This window comes from Cimex lectularius, unplaced genomic scaffold (assembly GCF_000648675.2).
Source record: "Cimex lectularius strain Harlan isolate CLEC.00 unplaced genomic scaffold, Clec_2.1 scaffold281, whole genome shotgun sequence".
NCBI classification, from domain to species: Eukaryota; Metazoa; Arthropoda; class Insecta; order Hemiptera; family Cimicidae; genus Cimex; species Cimex lectularius.
The window spans coordinates 84,950-109,974 of NW_019392843.1; the positions used below are offsets into that span (position 1 = coordinate 84,950).

A 25,025-nucleotide genomic window follows, 5' to 3' on the forward strand; every position below is an offset into this window, starting at 1 on the left:
CTTGAAAATATTTAGTCCTCTTAAACCTCTGTCAGGGATTTTTTTTTTTTAAATTTTCAATAATTTGGTTTTGATTATATACGGGCCAAAATATATCAATTAAAGTAAAATATGTAATTATAAGTAAAATCTTCCAAATATTTACAAATATCTAAAATATTTTGCAGTTTATTTGCTTCTAAATAGTATGAAATGGTAAATAAAAGTTTCAAAAACGGTAATGAGGTTAAGAAAATAATCTGGTTGTACAACATATATATCTGGTCCCTATGTATATCGTTTGCAATTTTGACAAATTATGTATATCTATCATACAGAAAAATCAAATTGGAAACATTTTTTGATCATACAGCACTTGTAATAAGTTATTAAACAGGAAAGGATTTAAGGTGTTATATTACATATTTTAAGCATATGTAATAAAAATTGTGTAAGGTTATTTCTAAAAAAATTTATTTCCAAGAGAGAAAAAAAGAATTACATATATACACTTATATGAATGAAACTATATATAAAACATATTACAAATAAACTCTTTGGCGTCAAATGCACGTAAGCAACCTAATACACGGTTTATAAACAATCTAATAAATATGTTCTACATTACCAATTTTTTTTAAACTTGGTATGATAATTAAATAAAACCTCCTTTTTTATTTATCGAATTTAAAAAAAATATATGTGTGTATATTAAAAAATTTATTTGATTGTATATTTAATGAGGCTGATATACAAACAAAAATGCAGTAGATACATATTTAGAAGAAGAAAAGTATTTAGTAATTCAAAACAACACATTAAAAAAAAGAAGATTCTTTGGATTTATAGCAGTAAACTAGAAGTAATGAAATATTCTAAATTACTATCAAAACCTATGCAAAAAAAAATATATATATGTTTTTAAAAAATTATAGTTTACAAACTTTAGTGAATTGCACAATAAACAAAGCTTAAGTGAACACACTATGATTAATTAAGAAAGAAATTTTTCATTGTACATTTGTAAAGATTACATATCATTTATATTCTACATTTATACAATTCACATATTATAAATGAATACATTTAATGACTTTTATACTGGTAAAGGAAATATAATTTTTTTTTCTCCAATACCTCAGTACAATGGTAACTCAGAAGTTAAAAAAAAAAACTTTTTTTTATCCAATTTTGCTTTGAAAAAAACTACAATTGTAATGGTGCCAGTTACATAAAAGGAACATGCCATTTTACAAAAAAAATATATATGTATGTATGTGTAATATATATTTTAGTCTCTAGGGGAAAAAATCCTGGAACTACAGCTTCTTGCAATGCCAACTCTTCCTCGAAAAAAGCTTTACCAGAAAATTCGAAAAATGCAATCTAAAAACCAATATAAAAAATTTAAACCATTTGAAGTCAATTTGTTAAAGAAGTTATTAGGAAGTTATTTATTTGTAATAAATAGTTGTAAATATCAAATAAATATAATAAAAATAAAAATTTGCAATACATAGATTTTTAAAAAAGAACTGTAGGCTCACCTTTTTCAATGTGAGTTTTTATCTTAAATGTAAAAATAATTCTGGTAGTCTGGGTAAGAAGAAACTGTTTCGGTTGCAATGCTCTGTCGGGAGGAGCATGGTATCGATGGAAGATCAGGAGTCCATGGAATCTTTAAAAAAAATAATAAAATAAAATAAAAGTGATAATTTTCCTTTTATATAGTTTTTACTAATTTGTACAGTTAATATACCTTGCTCCTCCTTAAGCGATAGTCGAGGTTGCGTCTCAACAGGAAATGAAATCCGAGGTTTTGACTCCAGCTCTTCTGTACCTGGAGAGGATAATCATCTGGGTGGAGTTTCCTCTGATATTCTTGGCTTTCACAAACCTTGAAAATAAAATTAACATTAATTGAAAATTGAGAAAAGTTTGTGGAGATTATGAAAACTCACCTCATAGAGTGAAAACTGTTCAACCCTTTCTTTACTGTTATAACAATTCAGTAGGATTTGAATGAGCTCGTCAACTGAAGTGTACTCTGATATAAGCAAGCTCTTGTATTTTGACTGAAAGTTTATTGAGAAAAAAATAGTTAACTTTAAAAAAGTTGTTAAAGAAATGTAATTAATTAACTTACACCGGGCATGAGGACGCTGTCATAAATTTTCACAAGCCCACCATTTCTAATTTGTAGTGCAAACCTGCAATAAAGACACAATTATAAAATAAAAACACAACATTTTTTAAGTATAAAAGTAACAAATGCATACTTTGAATCTCCTCTAGGACGACAAGACTGGAGTACCGCAGGCCTTGATTCTTCATCTAAGACAATTACCGTTCTTATCCCTAAAACAAGTTTCCAAAGCAAGAATTAAACAAATCAATGGAACATAATTTAAAAAATATTATTTAGAAAATAAAATGGTTACTGTGTACATGTATTTGGTTGTTAGGTTAGTTATGTTATAGATTATTTTTTCTTTTTATTATTAATCTATAATTGTATCAATTTATGTAATAAGCAGATAGGTTACAGGTAGGAAGTGTAAAATTGGAAAGGTCACATTAATAGAGGAGTTGGAATCAAGAGATAATTTGGAGTGGAATTTGAGGTAACAGGATTTGGCTTGGTTGGTGGCATGAGGAATTCAGAGGTCTGGGTGGAGAGTATGGCTACTAACAAAGAAACGATTTTTAACTAGAGAGTTTGGATCCTATTAAGGTTTGAATTTTTATCCCCGAACATTTCCAATCCCTAAGTCCATATAGAAGTTACAACTTACAAGAGCTATGTAAAGAATTTTTTGTTGTGAATAGTAAGTCTTAAACATTTATCTAGCAGTTTTTTAATATTCTACTTTTTGTTCAATTCTGCCAATTTAAGTCGTGTATGTGGATTCAATGTCAAACTTTTGTTGCTGTTTTGGTTTATCCGATGCGTTTTAGTTTCTCATTCTAATGTTCTAGCCATCTTGAGTGGTTAGTTAAAGGCCAAAGCATCAATATTCACCCAACATTGAAGTTGGATAGAAGCCCAAACATGTCCGACAGGACAAAACAGCGAGGATAAGCAGGCCAAAATGATCAGAAACGATCAAACTATATACAGGGCTTTTGTGTTTTACAGTAGTAAATATTGAAATGTCTATGAACATTTGAGACCTCTTCTTGAGAACTGTGGGGAGATGAACTGTAGTTACTGGCCAGATAGCGAGGAGCCAAAATGTGACTGACACCCCAAAAAACCAGGATAGGCAGATCAAAATGGTTGGAAACGTCCCAATCAATTAATTACAGGTGCATCACCTGCCGATGACGTGAAAACGTGAAACTTGCACCCATTCAATAAAGCTTATTTAGAGAACAGTCATGAATTTTAATGTTTAATTCTATGAAAATAAATGTAAGTTTAAAAAATCGAGTATTTGAAAATGTGGCAAAAAGGATATATCCATTATGTGTTACTGTGTTACTGAAGTGCAAATAATCTAGCTCATAGGGTTCATGGATCATCTAATGACTAATGTAATTATATGACTAATAGATTACATTGTTTTTCTTGATTGTTGCTTTGCCCTTCACATTATTTATCTTTATTTCTAACGTTTTAATTATTTGATTTAAAAAAAAGGTCGCATTTTTGAAACTCACCTGCTTTCCTGACCGTCACTTCCATTGTCAAATAGAACAGATTGGGGTCCCTGTGTCTCATTCTGTATTTGTTGAGGAGTGAGGTGACAACTTCCCTGCATGTCGTCTGATATGTGATGCCCAGAGTTTTGTACTCGATGTCCGGCCGAAGGCACCTCGCGTACACCTTGATCGTGCTCTGAAAGCAAACAGAAATTTATCCTGGCCCTGAACACATCATCACACAAGTCGTGGACGACTTGCAGATCAATTAACTAAAAGCTAGGAGTGAAATGATTTGACAAACTCGGTCTTAAGACAGACAAATTTTACACGTGGCTAAAAGCCCATTGGCATTGTTAACTATGTAAAAACTTTAGCGATTTTAAAGATAGTTTAAAACTTTTTTTGTCTAAAAATGAAGGGTGGTCATTTTAGGCTGAAAAAAGTATTAGGTCGTGTTCAAAAATTCTGTGGATGCTGGTAGTTAATTTATTATAATTTGCTGAGCGTTTTTGATGTATTTTCTTCAGTTAAAACCAAGATAAAAACATATATTTAAAACAAAATTTAAAAAAAAAATAAAAGATCTTTTGGGTTATGAGGGGTCGTAAAAAATGCCGAAGGGCGTGGAGCGGATGTGAACAAGATCTCTTTGGGTGTTTTTGAAAAGACCGGAAACTTGAACACACGTGGACACAGAGCTCTTCTTTGTCAGGGCGGAGCGGCGATAAATTTATCTGCCCTGACCACGGTTCGGCGTTGAGATAACCATCGACGAAAATATGGTTTATCCATGTGCCGCAAAAGGTCACGAAGGGCGACCTCGATCAATCCTAATCATTTCGACAGGCGTCGGATCGCTCCTCAGGCTGATCGGCATCCAGAGGGCGGTGTTTTCGGAGTCGGTAGTTGCTCACTAATAGATTATTTAGGATGAGCCCGAAAGAACCGTTCTCCGTGTAATCATGTTTAGTCTTGGCTCAATTATCCCATGGTTAACGAGTCAACTTGACAGAAAGGCCTGTTTAATACCGATTTCATATGGTAATTTAAAGCCCCGCACCTTTTTTACATTTGTCTCATCAAAATAATTACCCAAATGATGCTTTTAATATAAACCTAAAAAATAAATACTTAATAGTTCAAGGCAGACTATCGATCTGTACTAGTCTCCGAAAAAATCATTCATTAATCTATAAACTTATTGAACTAATTGACACTTAATCACTTTACAGGGTACTACTAAAAATTCTGTTTGGTTTACGACTGAAGTTGGCGAAATGACGAAACGGGTCTGACAGACAAATCAGCCAGAATAGCAGACCAAGATGATAGGTAAGTACCAAATTTTAGATTCATCACCCCATAGACCACCATGAGTGAACCTCTCAAAAGTAAAATCGTTAGAACGCGCCTTAAAATTTCTTACAGAGGAACGACCGGTTGGGTTTTGATGTAGGAACGGGTGCCACAAGTGTGGAAAGGTTGGGAAAGATTCGTTTGAAATAAATTGAAAATTGTTGCTCCGGGGCGAGTTTGTTACGTGCGGTCGAATAATCGCGTTTCCCTAATCCCAGTAGCTCGCCTTTAGCCCTACTCCCAACCGATAAACGCCTCGGTTTAAATTTGCGGTCGCCCGAGGGAAAGCTGAATCCTCGTAAGATGTAGGAAGCGATGACTTTTTATCCTAACAATACGCCTCTAATCCATCGGGACATTCTTCCATTTCCGTTCGGCCACTTCCGAGGAAGAAACCACAGGGCCGGGTCAAGGGCGTAAACCGTGTGATAGTGCGTACACTCAGGAATGTCCCGTCGAAGGGAAAGAAAGGGCAAATAGCCGGCCGACCGGAACGGACCGAGGAAAAAAGGGACGAAACTACAGAAAGAAAGAGGAATCTGTGTGGGAGTCTCACATGGATCGCAGTTCTTTCAAGGGCCTCGTCTAATGGCACCGGACACAATAACCACAGGTCATCCTTTAATCAGACGGAATGAAAAATGTCGTTACCATCTACCAGTCATCACCTACAGCTAAAAAGTAACAAAATAGCAGACGCATTGTCTAGTCACCATCATTTTAACTTTCACATCTGCATCCTCGTGCCAACTCGGCAATGATGAAACGATGACATACAAAAGTTAATATGCTCTTATGAGACTCGACACCATCAAATATCATTTGTAAAAATTTAACGAGTTAGTAAATAATGTCCCGAGGCTCTACTTAGTTTTAAAGCTTTTAATGAAATTCCTTTCTATCTGCAACGCAAATATAGCGGTGATTACCTAAGTAGATAATATCCATTATATAATACGGCATAGGAAAGTATACATAATTCTTCCCATTTGAATATTCGTATACAGCTGTAATATACAATAAAAAAATTAGAAAATTATTTTGTGATAATAAACCAGGTAGAAATTGATAGAAAGAATGGGGGAGATGAACCTTTAGTTTGGACGTTTCAGATCACTCTGGTTTGCCTATCCTCCATGTTTTTGGTCAGTCAACCATCATCATCCGACAGGGGGAAAAAGAGATGGCCAAACTATAAGCATCTTTTTTGCAATAAGTTTACATTTTCATTTGAAGTGCACTACAACGTAGGAGTAGCTTAAACGTTAGAGTCATTGAAGGGGATGATGAGTGATTTGTTTGTGTCGTGTGTACAAGCCCCATCGAGCTTAATTTATGCTCCCCGCGCGCCGTGATGTACAAATTTAAATGAAAACCCCCTCGGACAGGTGGAGTCGCGGTGACATATTGTGAAGCAGAACTAGACTCTCGGGACCAGCTGCCTGGACTTCCTCCCCGTGGCACGAGCACATGAGGGGATTGGAAACACGTGCATCCCGGCGAAACGGAAACGGATTCAAGGATCCTCTTACAACACCTGCAGCAGTGATTCAAAAACTTAAGTGCTCTTGAGCGTCCACCACCGGTGGTAGACGACAAAAATCAATGAAAACAGGTGTCTCAATTTTCTATGTTCCCTTGCATGAAATGTTTCACACAAAATTCAACCCTTCTCTGGCAAGCTGTGTTTTCGAAAGGACCTAATAGCGTTCCTGTCAAAGTCGTCTCCTCCTTTGGCAGACAGGCGGATTACGAGTTTAGCTTGGATAAACATTCCTAGAGGACAAATGGAGTCCATCACTTTCTTATTTAGGTATCTGGGCCTCCTTTCCTGAGGAGCTGGGCCGTAAAACGGACTATTTTCAAAGATTTTACGCCCCCTTCATTGTTTACATTCGACGAGGGAAATCTGTTCTATTCTGGTGGCGTGTTTCATATAGCAAGCATGCATACCTGAATTTTTCTATTTTTGCTTTTTAAAGACAAAATTATCGCTATCCTTCTAGAAACAAAATCTTCTTTATTTTAGTTTTTTAATATTTAATACTGTATCCGTTGAATCTGCAATGAATTCAAGTTCACATCTTCATTTTCTTTCGGTCATTCCTAGGAAAATATTGTGTCATAAGAATTTTCCTACTTGATGAAACTACCTTGGAATTGAAAAGGGACTAGTGAATCGTAACACTAATAGAACAATAATTATCCTTCGATATGGCTATCTCGCCCAGACTTGAAAAATGATTAACGAAAGCACTACTTGTTTCTATTGTTTCATGTCCAAGAAGCGGGTTGCTGATGAAGAATTGAACAAGATATTTACGTTGATTTGAATTCTTGAGACATGACATAAAATTTTGCCTAAATGAAAGCATTGTGACTCACGTGTATTTTTATTCGTAAATGTTTTATCCAAATTCAAAAATAAAAACAAACAGTCACTAGTGAAGAATGTTTTGATTTTATTCAAAACAACAACTAATTAAAGTCCTTGATCATTAATCTTTCTCCCACATTTATATCAAGTGCTTCGATTATTTTATCATACCGGTTAAAGTTGCGGATGTACACTGCAACTGCCGTTTTTTATTTGAAAAAACTTCTCACGTTGTAGGAGCAACAATGAAGAAATTAAATCTTATTTTCGTGTGGCAGCTGCGGCTATCGTTGCTACGATTGAAATAGGCTTGGAAACAATTTCGTAACCACATCCTACACTTTCCCTCCACCTTCAATAATAAAAGTCGGATCGTTCACATAAACGTACTCCAGTGTTATATCGATCGGAGGAACGTTTAAAATGAATAACATTGGGCCTTTCTTTAAAAAACCCGCACAATTACATTTAAAAAAAGTAGTAGGAAGTGATTTCGTTTTAATCGAAGGCCTATCTGCGAACGAGCTTAATTCCCATAAATTACTCTTGACTCATGCATAACGCCAATTTCAAATCCGATACCGGTTATTAATTCTTACATTTGGAAAAATATGCACTTTCATGTATTTTTCTTCAGTCCAATATTAAATTGTCTAATCAAAAAAAAGAAGTTTGACGTCTATTTCCACTTTATTTTATCATGACTTTCCTGATATGTGATGACCTATCCATTTCAACATATCATTTGATTCAGTACTTTAATGATGATGATGATGATGATGATAAAGATGATAAGAGGTTTGGTAGTCACTATGCCTGTTGGCCTTTTTCTAGTTTCTTAATTCAATTGACTCGATCCTTCTTTTAGGAAGTAGTAGGTCATTGACTGTCATTGCTGCAATTAAATTTCCCGGGTCCTCTTGGTATTATGGGGTCATGTCTCTGTTGAGCAGTTGCTTCATATTCGATTATAATACAGGTGGCAGTTTCTTCCTCCTCAATGCATAAATTACAAAATGTGCTATCATTGAATATACCTATGTTTTGTAGATGTTTTAACAAATGCCATCGGCGAGTATATATATCCCTAACACTTCACTGAGTTCTACCCTGTCTGTACCAATGTGCTTGTCACCTCTGGACTTCGTCCGCACCTCCTTTTGTTTGATCTTTTTATCCCAAGAATAGGTTCTGGGTCTATAGTTAATCTTAGAGATCTCTGTCCAGTTTGTCTGCTGATCCATTACGCAAATTGCTTAGTGTTCGGCACTCCAAATTAGGTTGTTATGGTTTTCCAGATTGTTGGAGGTTTTGGATGTATGCCAGACTATTTTGGATGTAGCTTTTTTTTAAGTGCTAGTGCTTACAGGACCGCTTGATTATTTTATGATTTTCTATGGAATATGCATTGATAGCTTGTGTTTGAGCTTGAAAGACCAAGGTTACTTCCCTAATGAGTTTGCTTGACTACATTTGAGCAAGCACAGAATATACCTAGCCCGCTTTTTTAACTTTTTCTGGAGTCATCTGGTTATCAAATACAAAATTGTGTTTCCTTTTCTCGTGATTTCTTCTTCCCCTTTGTAGTCAGTGAAAATATAAATAAATAAAATCTATATTGAATGATAAAAAGGTTGTGTCCGTCGGCTAGAACTCCTCATTAAGGTTTTTAACCAAATCCTAAAGCTGTTTCCCGTGTGTATCCTTCCGGCCTGGGCTTTTACTCACCCAGAAGTAGGAATCTCAGCCTGTTGGCCTTCGCACCGACAAAGGACATAATCCGCTGTTTTTTCTTCTTCCTGGCTCTGAGTTTATAAACCTTCGGAGTATGCAGTGTCCATTATTCTAGTTTTAAGTTTTAGTAATTCTGACATAAGTTTCTTCAGAGGTTTGCCAACAAAGCACGGTGAAGCGCCACCACTGAAGGCAGACCAAAATGATAGGCAATGACAAATTACATAATCTATAGAGACCCCCGAAGTACGAACTTTAGTCAAACAGAAACGCTTAAGGTCCTAATCGCTGGGTGTCGCGGAGGCGGTTTTTTCCCCAAATTAATATCAAATAAAATGTCATGGGATATGCCAGAACCGCTAGCCTGGCAAAAGCGAGTCGGTCCTCCTAACCGTTCGGCCACCATTTTTAAAATATGTTTCTTGCTTTTTGATACGTAGTGGGTTTCTTCTCTTATTTTTCTTATTATTTGAGGCGCAAGGGAATTACTGTAACGATTTTGTTTACTGAATATTTAAAGAATTGTTAAATTATTATATTGTTATTTAAAGTAATTTGCCTGAAAAATGTTTCAAAACTGGCTCCCGTGCTCAAAAATGTTCAAGTATTCAATGAAAATTATGTACACTTTGGTCTATGTTAGACTGATGTTTTTCTTATTATGTTTCGTATCTCTTTGAACATCCCTGCTTTGTATACACAATGTATACTTTGTCGTCCTTAATGACATATAGTACAAGCCCCGGGTCATTATCTATAGAACTGAATGTTTGATGTTGAATGTCAAAGTTGGAAATGTGAATATGATTAGGCCAGAAATTACCTGTTTAATTGATGGAAACCTTGAAAAAAGAGCACAGTTATAAGAGCATGATTTATAACGATCAAATTATTAAATTAATTAAAATACAAGTAATTTCACAAACTATCATAAAAGTATTTAATTTTGATGTTCAACAGATTAGTGTAATAATATAAATCTGTAAGGTATTTACTTTAATTTAAAATTAGGGTTTTGGGAACATTCAAATTTCACTTACCATCTTTCATTTGTAAGAGGGTTTGTGCATTCAACAACAAATAAATTCAGCTGATGGTAATTCAATTGAGCCAAACTAAATAACTAGGAAGAATACAATAAGCCAAAAGGCTGCAGTGCTTAGGGAATACGAAACCTCCGGTTCGTAGACCCGTTTGATCATCAGTGTACAGTTGTTAGTTATGGTATTTTTCTGACATCACTACCATACATCTTTAGTTATGGTATTATTCTGACATAAAAATATATTTTTGTCTTGAAGAGTTAATAGATTTTTCATAAAAGATAATTTAGAAAAATAGAGCCCACATTTCTTACCAGTAGACTGATATTTCAAAAGAACGTGTCAACCAGCTTCAAAAATTTACCCAATTCAAAACCAAAATTTTAAATTTATTCTTGTTCCTTCCTGGTTATTGGCTTATCATTTTATGGTACGTCGATTTCTGGGGCACCAGCCTTCCTTCTACAGTTTCGTTTCAGTTTTGGATTTCGTTGTACGTTCGTGACACAAACATCTCAAAAAGTTCTGCAATATTTTATCCTCAAGTTCATATTTTTTTAGTTTTCTTGTCTCTGTTATCCATAATTTAGTTATGTTGTTGAACAAAGTTAACATCAAGGCTAATTAACACATACACACATATATTGACAAGACAAGAGCTAAATATCAATTAGAGAGTGACAGTAAGTTTTCGATTCGATCTTAATTGTCCGCCGTTATAAATCACCCCTTCATATAACCGGCTTTCTGAAAAACGGCTTCGGGGCGATGATAGCCGAGACAAGGGAAGCAATAAAAACTTATTTATCACTCTCCGCCTCCAGGTATGCGGCCTTCGGGTATCATCGGCGAAGAAATCTCGCTCATTGTAATTATTCGCGAAATCGTTGTTATTATTATACCGGAATGCCTTTTCCAGAGCGGGCTGCTCACACGGGAAGGCGCTCTCGAAAGGAGGAAAGATCGAGACAATTAGAATGTGAGTATTCACTGTATTCCCACACTTGTGACCCACATCGGTAATGATGTGGGAGACAGTCGGATCTTAAAGAGGATTTTACTTAATTAAACCGAGGGGAAATGATCACAAAAGAAACTGAGATTTGGTGGAAAAGCTTTCTACCGACATGAAAATCATGAGGGTCGGTCATGTTTCCATGATACCAACTCCACATATCACATCATTTGTTCACCACCTATATAAACCAACCCAAAATAACAACTATTTTACACTTAGTCAATAAAAAGTAAAAAATGTTTGACATTTACCAACTATTATTTATAAAAAATATAGTAACATTCTTGTCGAGGACATCTGGATGTTAAACTTTATGATCATCCTGGTCTGCTTATCCTGACTTGCTTGGTCTCTTAGACCCGTTGGGAATTAGGCGGCCTTCAATGTACAGTCAGAGTATAAGTAGTGTGAAACACTAACACTGAAGTTTGCCAAACGCCGAGACGGTCTGACAGACTAAAACACCCAAGATAAGTAGAACAGGATGGTGGGGAAACAACCAAACAGAAGTAAAGGTAGCTTAACTATTTTATTTTAAATAAAAATGAATCTATCGTACACTAAACCGAAAAATAAGCAGAACTATCTACTGTGGTGTGTTACTTTAATGCTTTTTTTTTCATTCTTCTCTCGTGCTTAAACCCCAGATTGAACATGAAGATCTCCCCAAACATCAACATAAAATAAAAGCTTAGTCTAAATTTAGAAATATACTAGGCATCTGGACATGGGACATAAACAAAAAAAGCAGTACTGTCTACTCGGAAAAACTTGGTCGTTTCGCATAATTGGGGGTTGATGCTTCTCCCCGCTTATATCCCTGACTGAACCTTGACGGCGTAACTCCAATATGAGACACACTGAAGATGGCGAAATGCCGAAACGCGCCTGACAGATCAATCCAGCGAAGATAAGTAGATCAAAATTATCGGAAATTTCAGATTCATCACCTCGCTGACATTTCACAATAAAAAATTTTCACAAAGAAAAATTTCACAATACTCAAATAAATTTGCAATTAATGGTTTTCCCTAAATGAATTACTTAGTTATCGTTCTCGAATGTATATATTTTTTCTGGTTCTTTCTTCTTCTTTGTATGATATAGGTGTGTTGGTAATAAATTAACACCAGGAAGAGACGGAATTTTTCGCCCCAATCCGAAACCAGTTGTGGTTCATTAGGGCGGCGTCTCCTTCCGCCCTTAGGATTTTAAAGAGGCATCTGTAGCACCGTAGCATCTGCTTAAAAGGCAAAAAGGATCCTCTTCAAAATATCTCTCAAGGGCCTAACAAGATTAGAAGTAATCCGAAGCGTCCTATTCTAAAATTGGTACAACATCCATACCACATCACTTTTTTAACACGAGTTTTCATAGGGATCTAATTTTTTTAAAAATAAATTAAAATTTTAAATAAAAAAATAGAATATAATGGTAATTAATCGAGCTAATCTCATATAGTTTTTCCATACATGTAGGTACATAAGTGATCATGATATTTTTTTCTAATTCGTGCGTCTTTCCTATAACAATGCAGTTTTATCAGTCCCGAAGGGTCATGTTTAGATTAGTTATTCTTCTAATCATTTCCCATGCGTTATCGACCGGCATATCCTGTTTTTTACATTTTACAGCACTTGAAAACATAGTTTCTCATAATACCTAACCAATGTAACTCTTCTTGAACTATCTAAACAATTGCCTCGTTATCACTGAGTGAACCAAAGTGAACGAGTTCCAACGGAACACCCACAGGAAAAGACCTAATTTTATAGACCAAGGGGAAAAAATTTACAACCAGCCGGAATGTAGTTATGAGTGGTGCGATTATGCAATAAGCCGTAATCGTAAACGATCAAAATACCGTTTGCCAAACTACAGAAAGCCTGGACTCGATTACTCATTAATGAACCGCAAGGGTAATCTTGAAAAAAGTATATTACAAAAGCTCCTTCCTTTTGTCTTATTAATTTTCAAATAAAATTCGAGTAAAATGTATTTTTATTACAATTTAGTACACTGTGCAACAGAGAAATGGAATTGATATTGCCTTGATGACATCGATACAAATATAAAAATTAATGCGCCATTGAGAACTGTTTGAATCGAGAAAATAATGAGAGGGAAGAGCAAATAAACTGGGACAGGAATTAACCCTAGTAAAAAGACAGCAGCGGGATGAATGATTTTCATAAAGCAGATTCTGTGTGTTATTCTAAATAAATCAGAAAGAAAGAAAATTATGTGCCTGGTGTAATGATAAACAGGTAAAACCTGGGATTACTAGCAAGAAATCTTGATCAGACGGTCACCGATAGTTTAGACCACTGGTGAAATTGCCAGAGCAAACAGACCTATTAAAAGGTTTACTAATATGTGCATAGAGAGGACCTCCTAGTATAGAAACCTCCTGGGACGTACCAAAATATTGCAAGGACTGAAAAGTAAACCACAGTCAACAATCAGAGCAAAATGTCTGGATCGGAGTTCAATGGAACGAAAACCCAATGCGATTAGAGTATACCTAAAACCCACAGCTAACTGATAATGAAAGGAAGATGTTTAAATTCGACCAAAATTTTATGTAATAGAAAGTAGTGAAAATACAATCTGCAGGTACGCTGATCATAAAGTCAGAGGGAATGACCGGTCCTTAAATCAAATATTGAAAATCCAAGTGCTTGTGAAGAAATTCCTTTCCAAGCAGAAATTCACGCAAATCCGAACAGTTCAATTCAGAAATAATGAATCAAATGAACAAGCAGCCGTGAGATATCAGGCTTAAGTCCTTAAATCAAATATTAATAATCCAAGTACAGAAATTATACTTCCAGTAGAACTTAAAATAATAACTACTGAGTCCAATAGATAAATAGCATTCATGCATCAGTGGGAGGATTAGTAGGATTAAAGCAAATCTTCAGACTCCAAGGGCATATAGCAATTACTTTTTTTTTGCAGAATCTCAAACAAATCTGAACAGTCGAATTCAGAACATGCTTGTATGGAAAAGTCCTGGGATGCCCCTATATGATACAATTTTTTTAAGCTAAACTTCATGCTATTCCGAATAGACTCCAACAAAACTACACCAAATAGACATGCAGCCATTAGGCATCAGAAATCGAGTATCAAATGTTGGTGAATTGCCAAAAACCTGTTAGAAATGTAAAACCTGTCACCTCTACTGAGTTCCAGGATACTCAGGACTGCGAGAAATAAATCGAGGCTTCTTTTACAAAGAAATGAACGGCGTCAAAGCTGAACCATTCTGCAGCGCAGAGAATATGATGGGACGTACTCATAACGTCGATTAGAACTAGTCACACTCTAACTAGGAATCGCGAAGAATATAGAAAAGAAGAATAAATTCCGGAATGCGTAACAGAAAGATGGGAAAACTTAAAATATCACGAAACATATGAAAGCTCAACGATTCTACTGATGAAAATCGTCCGGGATTTGTAGCTCAACACAAAAACAAGCAATAAAATGTATACATGAGTTCACACTACTGGAAGTCTGGGCGATAGTATTTCTACGCTAAGACCCTCAAATGATACCTTTAACATTAAACAGTAAAAACATTTATAAAATTATTTTTCTGTTTTTGATGTGAGGGAAATAGAGACAAATATAATAATAAAAGATCGACAGAATGAAAAAAATAAAATAAATTGTAACATTTGTCAGACATAGCAAGATTAAAAGAAACGTGTATTTGATGCTTCATTCGTAGCCGTTTTCTTCTAACTAGAAGAGAATTAAAAGTAACGGAGCTATTCAATTCAGTCTAAGGATTAGATTGTAGGCTACTGTTTTCGAAGGAGTTGAAACAATCGACTTAATGGACAGTTGTGGTCAGGCATAGTTTGGATTGGCCTCATGGTCTAATTGAGCCTTCTCAAAGGGACTGGGCGATAACAAGAAGGTTCAGCATTAGGCTTTTAACAAATGGAACCACGCTTGCCACCTGGCTTGCTAAAAAGTCGTTCGGCAATTAAAAAATATCTTCATGACCAGACAGGGTGAATGGACCACTTTGCCCATCGCGTGATGCACTGTAGAAGGACAATTGTCATGGGAAAAACGGGTACATATTTCTCTGGCTTGTCACATTGCTCTAAATTCAAATGAAACCATTAACTATCGCCCAGCTATTTTCATTTTAGCCATGTCGTTTTTTGGTAAATTGAACCCTTAGTTTGGGCGTCCTTTTCTTTTAAAAAAAATCATTTAAAAACTTATGGCTTATGAAACGATTTAAATACATGATTATAAATAACTTCGTTTTTACTGCTCAAACAGACTAGATTTCCTTACAACCATTCGAAATATTCGTAATCTAATTGTATAAACAAAAAATATTTTCAAAAAGCAGTTTTAATAAAGTTCTGTTGATTAGAAGGCGGCCTTAGATATTTTATTCAATTCGTCATCGTTGAGCTGTGCTCTCGTTTATGCAACTTGTAGATATCGGGACGAGAAAAGGAATTTAAATCATCCACAGACGATGACGTAAAGACGAAGCGTGCCTGGCTGATGACAAATAGAGAGGATAGGCCGATTCAAAAATAACCGTATGATCATCAAAGTTACTTGACTTACTTAAAAGAAGTTAAACTGATATTTTCCAATCACAAGGGAAAGCTACGGGACGTGGGATCACCGTCAATTAAACGTTTTTATTCATACTAGGTCAAAAATTATAAGACATATGTCTGAGCGTTCATGCCAATGGACCCTAGAAACCGAGGGGGGAAAAGTTAAGAAATTTAACATGGTTAACGTGGTTTTCTCCCTTTGTTGTGCTTGTATTTCATAATGATTATATATCAAGACTTGAAATTTAGGATAACAAAGTATTGAGGAAGATCGTATTACACGAGATCGGATGTGCAAAACGATATAAAAATCAAGGGATGGTTTAAGTAAAGTGAAAAAGCCGAAAGAAATTGTTTTTGATGTATCCTTTAAATTCCTTAAATTCGAAGTTTATACATTTTTTGGTCTAGATTAATTTTCCAGAGCTATTTTCCCCAGTGTACTGTTGTTGCGCCTAAAAATTCATAACTCCTCTGGATTTTATTCAAATTCTACTCTGCGTTATGACAGCCTTTGAAAAGCTGAATTATTCGGTTTTAAGTCTATTTCAAGAAAGCTTAAATTTTATGTCGTTATATATGACAAAACAAAGGATGAAATAAACATTACATTCCCAAATGTATTATTTCTCCGGTTCTGATTTATCTACTGCCACATTTATGGCCATAGTAATGTGTAGTTTGTAGGGTTCTAAGCCTTTGTAAAGTTTCATTTGGATCGATGCAGTCGTTTAAAAGTTATCATTTTTGTTATTTTCGCGAAGGAAAAAATCGAAGGCATTTGAAGACGACAATTTTTTTTTAATTTTTTTTCCCAAAAATTTGTATTCAGGTGTTTTCTGGGTGAAAAAAACTGCAATCAACTTTGTTTCTTGGTAAATTTTTTTTAACGTACTTTGCTATGCCGTTCGGTCATAAATGATGTACTTCATAAAAAGTATTATCCTAAATCGATATTATTATTTTTCCTTTAATAGATTATTTTTTATTTTGGAATATAAATTTGAAAATGTTAAAATAATAGAAAAAGAAATATCAATGAAAAACTGATATGTATAGAAAAGTAGCAATATGCAAAAGGATAACTATAAAATAATTTGCATGATTTCTATATTGTATGTTGTACGCTTCTTTATAGGAAAAAAAAATTACTTGAAAAATAACTTTCATAAAATGTAAGTCAAAGGTTTAATAAAACACATTTTTTCTCGAAATTAAAAAAAACAGTCTTAGAAAGCGAACAAAAATAGGTCTATATGCGCATTGTTCTACTTGAGTTAACATACTTGTTTCAGAAATTATGAGGAGAAAGTAATAATATTGTAGAAAAGAATGATATCGTAAAATTATTATTGATAATTATACTTTACGCGTGGGAGCCGTTTTGTTTACAATAAAAATACTATATTGTATGTCGGTTATTAGACATTAGAGTTGTTGTACGATAGAAAAAATTGACAATAAACAAAGCCTGTCTAAATGGAACGGAAAAGCTTCAATTTGGAGGGTAACAATCATACTGATTAGCTAATTGAAGGTTCGGAAAGGGGAAGCGAACGATCCCATTTTGTTAACGGGAGCTGTAGAGGATGTCCATGTAAAAAGGTGGACTTTAATTGGCGGAAGCCGAATAAAACACGGGGGTGAGAATTTGTACTTTTATCAGATTGAAAGGACATAAATTTAAAACAAGAAGCAGTTTGGGATTTTTTATTCTGCGGTCAGATAGGTTACCACTTGTGGGGTTTGAACCAAGAATGCAGGAGGGACACAGGATAGTTAATTGAGTGTTAATCCGGTGCTAAACGATCGTTTTTATCCTTGTTCGAACCTCTGAATGAAATAATCAGTTCTACAAAAATCGAAAAATCAAGAAATGCGTTTTTTTAAATTCCGGAGGTCGTTTGAAAGTGTTCAACATGTCTACAACAAGCTTAACTACAGGTTGTCTAGTTAATTATTTAAAAATAGCATATACATATCATTTAATCGCGCCACATTGTTAATTTTTATATCGAACTTGTTAGAATTGTGGAGTTACATAAGCCAGGAATTTGCCACCAGGAAATAAGTCGAGCGCTACATCTCAAAAACAATAATTATGAATACCGCTGGTCGAGCTGCTGTCTCTCGAATAGTTTCTCCTATCCCACGAATAAACCTAGAGGTCCAACCACTTTACAAACTTGTTTTCAAATAAAAAATAGTGCGCCATGACAGGATTCGAACCCCGAACCGCTAGCGTGGGAAATATGAGTTGGACGCCTAAACCGTTGTCCATATGGTAGAAAATTATTACTACATTTTTACGTTTACTCCTTTATGTTGAAACAAAAATCATGTACCTACTTGTGAAATGTGAACTATATGAAATAGGTCTACTTTAGATACATTCACCAGCGCGTTGTCACCACAATTTAACTCATCGGACATTTTTACGAACTTTTCAACATTTTTTCGGATGCCTTCTTCTGTCTTTCGTAGCAATTATGTATGGACTGTATATGTCAGTTTAATTTGTAGCATTTCACATATCGTCCCTCCAGCATCTTGAATTTCTCTTTTGCATAGTTCATTAGTTACGAAATGTCCACTTCCATATCTTCTTCTATTTTCATTGGTGGCAAGACAGTCGCTAAATTTACATTGGGATCAAAGCTATAAACGGCTCTTTGTGGAGTCCAATTAATGATTCGGTGGTACGAATTATATTTTTCCCACTTTATGAAACACAGACAGAAAGACCAACACGTCGATTTATTTTCATTTATCCACACACGTCTTGGTTTGCCCGCTCAATAAATAAAAGTGTCACTTTCAAGTATCGGCTGAATGATCACATTTTTTAAGGTTTATAGCAATAATACGGATCAAACTCGAGAGAAAAACGTTCGCACTTAGAAGCCATTGTAATACTGGAGTGGAAATAATAACAGAAAACCGCCAAGGGACAAAAGAAAAAGATTACAGCTATGTTGTTTGACCAACTGACTAAACAGAGGCCGAAGTTTAATTAAAGGACTTGGCGTTTGATTAAGGGTCTAGGCATTTGAGCAAATGTTTATTCATACAGACAAATCATTGTATTTTATCTGTCTGCCTAGTCATTTCATTAAATAACTCTGCCTGCGACACATATAATTATTTCAGCAATTGTTAATGATTCAATCTATAATCTCCAAAAAGTTGGCAAGCTGTCCATGAATATTATTATGCTTAATAGTTTAAGGTAAACAGTTCTTTTGAAATTCAACCCATCGAAATTGAAACAATTTCGTGGGAGTAATCATCAATTATTCTGATGCGGCAGTTTCAGATTCTTGAACAGAGCCACCGTGAAGATCGTTGCTCCTCGGTCTTGAAAGAAACTGAAACAGGGAGACAAAAACATCGTCCGTAAAGTTTCAATTTCGTTAGGTTTGTACGCAATTGTGTTTGTACAACATGAATCCTCATTCCAGAATGACCCAGTTAGGCTGAAACAAGTTCAGTTTCTCTTCGCGTTACGATCATTCTCACCTTGTTCCTTCACCCGGCCGGGAGGAGTTTTCCAGATTTGTTTATAATTGCGAGACGCTTTCGCCGTTTATCTACATGTGCAAAATTCTGTTGTTGTTTTTTTCTTTCTTACCACGGGTCGTGTTTAGGCAATAATTCCAGTGGAACAATTGAAACGTCTCTTATCTGGAATCGAAATCAAATTGTTCGTTTTACCAAATCAGCAATGTCATTTTTCTTATTAACTCTTTTTTTCTTCTTGTCGTTCTGAACAAATTACAAGAACAACGGCAAACTGTAGCATGCCTACACCTACCCGTTAAACGTTCTCATATTTCCATCTGAAACGTATTCTCAAGATGTTTAACAACCCTTTAATAGCTTCCTACATAAAAACTTTCTCAGCAACTCGACCTAGGCTAGAATTATATTGGAAACTACGAAACCTAATTAATCTTCTTTTTTTAACGACTAATCTCGGTTGCAAAACGAGACATGCAATAATTCGACCCAAGCGGGTTCACAATGCGAATTGGAACACGAGTCTTTGCTAACTTCCTGCCCTCGAGGCGTAACTGTGCGAACGAACTCGAAGATTTCGACAAGCTGATTGTCTAACGAAGGAAACAACGACAAACATATGAGCGAGAATAGGAAAAACAAAAATCAACCCAATAAATTCCGTAAAACCACAAAGATCGGTTGTACATTGACAACTTTTTATTCCGGGCATTGCGAGTGCACTCATTCAATGAAGTCAAAAGAGAAAACAAGTTGACATAGATATAAAGGTAAAACTTTTATCCTTCTATACTATGTGTTGATTACAATCAATTAACGAACATTTCAAACAGAAACTATTCACAATTGTATCTGCAGCCTTTTTTGAAATGAAAATACTTTCTTGCGATAAATATAAATAATAATTTATTTTAAAAAAATCCCAGGTTTGCTTAGCTGTTCGATACAAATTTTTATTTCCCGCAATGTCACAATTCATCCCATTTAAAATTTGGGTGTTTCTTCTTCATCATGATAATTTCTGAATCATATAGTACATCGGTTTTCACTACAACCGAGCTACAAAATTCATAAAATAAGTTTTTCTTCCGTTTACTTATCCTTTACGCTTGACCAAATTTATTGTATTCCTTATTTCATTTTCTTCTCATCCTTCAATTGTCGTAGTCAAATTATTTTTACGGGTTCAAAATATTCGCTTCTTGATTTTTAACTTTGAAAACATTATTGTTTTTATGATAATTTTTACATCATTAGATGTATCACGCAGGTTCCTTTACTTGAAAGTATTTTTACTTTAAATATTTGCTATTATGCTTAGTTGTTTTATTTATTTTGATACCGTGTATCGCAGGTTCTCAAATAGTAGAGGAAAGGTTTTGTCTTTCCTTCACCATTAGCAGATGACGATGAAGATGATCAGAGAGAGGGCGGGCGTTTGGAATTCTCCAAGCAGCTGCCTTTTGGCTTATTGTACTTTTCCTAGTTCCTTAGATCAGTTCAATTGATTCGATCTTTCTTTTAAGAAGAAGAAGGTCAAACAGAAATAATAAACCAAGTCATAAATAATCATTGTGTCAGTGTGAATAGTGAGATGCTTTGACAACAACAGCCTCTCCACTCTTGAAGAGATGGCGAACTACTGGATAACTATAAAAGTACTGAAATACGGTAGAATAATGTTCAGCATGTTTATAATGATGATTAGCACATTATAAACGTGTTAAAAATAGTTCAAGAGCTACGTTTTTCTCTCTTAAACTGATATACTTGAGGATGATTTTGATGATGACAAGAAGTTACTAGGAAGTGGGGGTGTGTATTCCCCTTACACTTATTGCACTTTTCTTAGTTCCTTAGTTCAGTTCAATTAACCCAATCCTTCTTTTAAGAGGTAGTAGGTCATTGGCTATAATTGCTGCAGGTCTTCTTGTGGTACCCTAGGTTCTGAGAGGTTGCTTCGCAATCGAAGATACTACAGGTTGCAGTTTTTGTCTCCTCATCATAACCTATAAATGGAGTCACCATTGAATATACCCATGTTATGTATTTAGTTTTCTCAGATGCCATTGGCCGTCTGTACCAATGTGCTTGTCAGGTTTGGTGAGGGTTCTTTAATCATGAATGTACTGAGTGTGACACGAACTCTGTAGTTCGTCTGTATTTCTTTTTGTTTGATCTTGTTATCCCAAGGAAAGATTCTTTTCTTGTATACAGTCGTACCACTACGCTGAATTTTACCCTTTTAACTGCAGCAATACATTTCTTTAATTATGAGATCATCTTCACCCCCACCCAAAAACAAGGATGACGACGCAATGATAACGATAGGAAAGGTTGAGCTAAGGATGAGATAATTAATTTGCAAATCAAAGCCAAGTTCTTTTTAAAGTCCTAAAATTGGAAAAACCTGATACTGATCAATGGGAAGAGCTTCGATCTATCATTTACCTGCAGCATGCTGGTAAGGAAAAGGCCGAGAATATTTAAGAAAACGAGAAAAATACCAAACGTTATCCTAACTTTATGTAAAAGCTTATCGGCCATTTATTTAGTCACTGGTAGTAGTAAACTCGTTGAAGTACAGTGGCTGGACATCAAGCCCATTACTTCTGTTCTTTTAATGTGGACCAATACAGCCTTGAAAAAGATAGTAAAAAACGTAGACTGTTCCCAAGGTGTCATCAAGTACAACAAGCATATGTTCGACCTTGTTGATTGCTTGGTAGATTTTGGACAGAATATAGAGAACAATGATAGATGGCGCCATATATTCGCAAATAGTGAACATTTGCACTAACAATGCTTGGATTCGCTTCAGCAGCAGATTTTTTTTTTCAGACAACGTATTTATCACCATCGCCCACATTCTTTAATCTAATATTTACCGACAGTCCAGGAATAAAGTCCCTCACCTACGTCGGAACTGATTAGTTCATAAAGACCAGATATTCAAATAAGGCAGATCGTTATACGTTTTACAGGAATCTAAGCTGAGCCCACAAGGAACAACAATAGCGGTGTTAAGAAAGACTTATATCTCATCTAAATTGAGTACTTTAGTTCTATTTTCACGGCCGGAAATTTCAACTATAAATAACCGCTTCATGACTTCAGATAGTCCTGCGTCAATTAACTCTAAAAGGACCTATCCTAATCTTATTCTATTGCCTCTAAAAGGGTACTTGAACGTCGGATTTGGGGAATTGAAACGTTGATATCAAGATAATGATCATAGCAAAACAGTTCAGCCAATATTTTTAATATATTAAAACAATTATATCTGACAAAAGTTACAAAACAAAAGACACAAGCCTGTATTTTTTCCTATAATGTGAACGTTTTGGTAGGAAATTCTTCTAATTTAACTCAAAGAATCATTCACGATAGAAAAGAAGGTCCCCGGAACCTTCAGATCTCAAAAAATCCCATATTACAATTTTATTAACCAGTTCTTCCGGACTAGCGAGCGGATGGATGTGAGATTATTCCATTCTCAGAAATAGATAAGAATCATAGATCAAGACGGATGGATTGGTTATTAATTAATTTATTATTAACGGCACACAAAAAATTAAAGCATTGACCCTTTTTTGGGTTCGAGGTATGTTGAATTAATTAATCAAAAAGGACTTTTTCCTTATAAGGACTTTTTTACGTTAGTGATGAACCTGAAATTTGGCAACCAAAACCTCCATTTAGCAGACCAGGACAGTCGGAAAAACCAAATTACAAGTACAGACATTTTATATTAAAAATAATAATCCAAAGATGAGTACGTACGCGTAGGCACCTGGACATGGTAATTTAAACCGAAAAATAAGCAGTACTATCTACCCAAATAAATTTAGTGGTTACCGATCATTTCGGTCTGCCTATCATAGCTGAGTTGGTCTGTGTTGATGCTTCACCCTGCTAATAACCCTGAATGAACATTGAAGATGGCGTAACTCTGAGTTTATGATACTCTGAAATTAACAACCAATTTTTCCACAATAAAAAAGAAATTAATCCACATTTGCTTAGTGGTCATAATTGACCATATTATTTATTCCAATTAATTTTTACCTAAGGTTTTTAGTTGTGATGAAAAATTAGTGTCACTAGCGGGATTCGAACCTTCGGCTAGGACATTCGAATACTTGGCAAATAGAGGGAAAATTCGAATGGCTGTAAGTTGAGATGGTGAGTTGGTGTCCGAGAAAATCGAAAGTCACGATAGCTCAAGTGTTTCATCTCAACCAAAAACCTTAGATAAAAAGAATAATTAATTGGAATAAATTTTAAAAATTGGTAAATTAAAAAAACAGACACTGAACAAACGATTTAAAATTCTTTATTACCTACTCAACAGACAATCAAAATTACCATTAAAATCAAAACTTTCGACATACACATACCTACTCAAACCAATTTGGATGTATGGGTGCCAAGTATATGGATCGGCCAAGTATTCCAATATTCAAAGATTACAAAGTTTTCAATCCAAAATTTTAAGACTAATTGTTTCTGCCCCATTTTATGTAAACAATAATACACTTCACAGAGATCTTCAAATCCCAACAGTTTTTTCATCCATCAAAACATATCGGGTTGTCCGGAAAATAATGCAGGATTTTAAGTTTTCATTAAAAAAAATCTATACAAAATATTCTGTTTACGTTTACAGGATTACTCATTTGTATGAATGTCAACACTTATTAATCCTCTTCCAAATGATATTGTTTGTTTACCTCTGTAGCNATTAATCCAGAGCGGCTGCCAATGGGTAGCTTTCTCTATAACGCCCATAATGCCAAACACACAGTCTGAAATCCAATCTGCTGGTTGTATATCATGCATGTACAGTTGTAGATATAAATAAATGAAGTCAAAAAAAAAAAAAAAAAAAAAAATTGGTTGGTCTATCCGACGCCTTCAGCAGGCCCAACACTGAAGATGGCAAAATGCCGAAACTCGTCTGAAATATGAACCCAGCGAGGATAGGCAGAGCAAATTACATATTAAATAATGATAATCGTAATATGTAATTTGACAAAATAATAACAACAATCAGTCAAACACTTTGCGATCAAATCTTGGCGCAAACAATTTTTATATCATAAACGCATCCAAATTTGTACCGATTAATTCTGAAAAAACTGTCAATGCCTAAAATAGAAACTCGTTAAGTTTTAACTTATAATTGGCTGCGAGATCTTCTGAGATTAATCTGATCCCTGTGATGGGTTCGTATAAAAAATATAATCCCGACCATATTTTAATTTTTTGTATACATTAAAATCATCGGCTAAAATGTTTTGACTCGACATTTTTTTTTTTTTTTGCATGAGTTCAAATATGTGCTAACAAATTCCGAAGGATCCTGTCTTACGTAAAGGACGTCGACACAGTCTCGCGGTTGACCTAGAGAGAAAGTCTTTCGCGGTAGAGGCTGATTCATACAATCCGCGACATATAGAAATAACCCGACGGAATTGCGATGATGTCACTATTGAAGCAGCTCTAAAAACATCTTGACTCTTGAGTGCATTTTCTTTAATCTGTTAATCCGTATCATATAATTTGCGAAACACGAAGGCGGATATAATCCCTGAGTTTCTCATCGGAAGACAGACATAAGAGAGTAGTAATGGAATAATAGTATAATAGACTGGCGGACAAAAATAATAGATTCGGTAACATCTGTCCAAAGCGATAATGGTCGAAGAGGTTCACTTTCCCACGGAGGAGTTTTGTTTTTCTAC

General features: G+C 35.0%; 1 protein-coding gene across 3 annotated transcripts in view; it reads right to left on the reverse strand.

The window, feature by feature from the left end:
• Nucleotides 1–435: 435 nt before the first annotated feature.
• LOC106667900 overlaps nt 436–25,025 on the reverse strand; it is an 83,581-nt gene continuing 58,991 nt past the window's right edge. For all 3 annotated transcript variants that reach the window (XM_014396158.2, XM_014396157.2, XM_014396156.2), the window contains 7 exons: nt 3,643–3,820; nt 2,259–2,337; nt 2,126–2,189; nt 1,941–2,054; nt 1,739–1,876; nt 1,527–1,657; nt 436–1,365 (listed from right to left, as the gene is read on the reverse strand). In XM_014396158.2, coding sequence (XP_014251644.1) covers nt 1,550–1,657; nt 1,739–1,876; nt 1,941–2,054; nt 2,126–2,189; nt 2,259–2,337; nt 3,643–3,820 — 681 coding nt within the window. In that variant the 3' untranslated portion in view covers nt 436–1,365; nt 1,527–1,549. The remainder of the gene's footprint in view (nt 1,366–1,526; nt 1,658–1,738; nt 1,877–1,940; nt 2,055–2,125; nt 2,190–2,258; nt 2,338–3,642; nt 3,821–25,025) is intronic.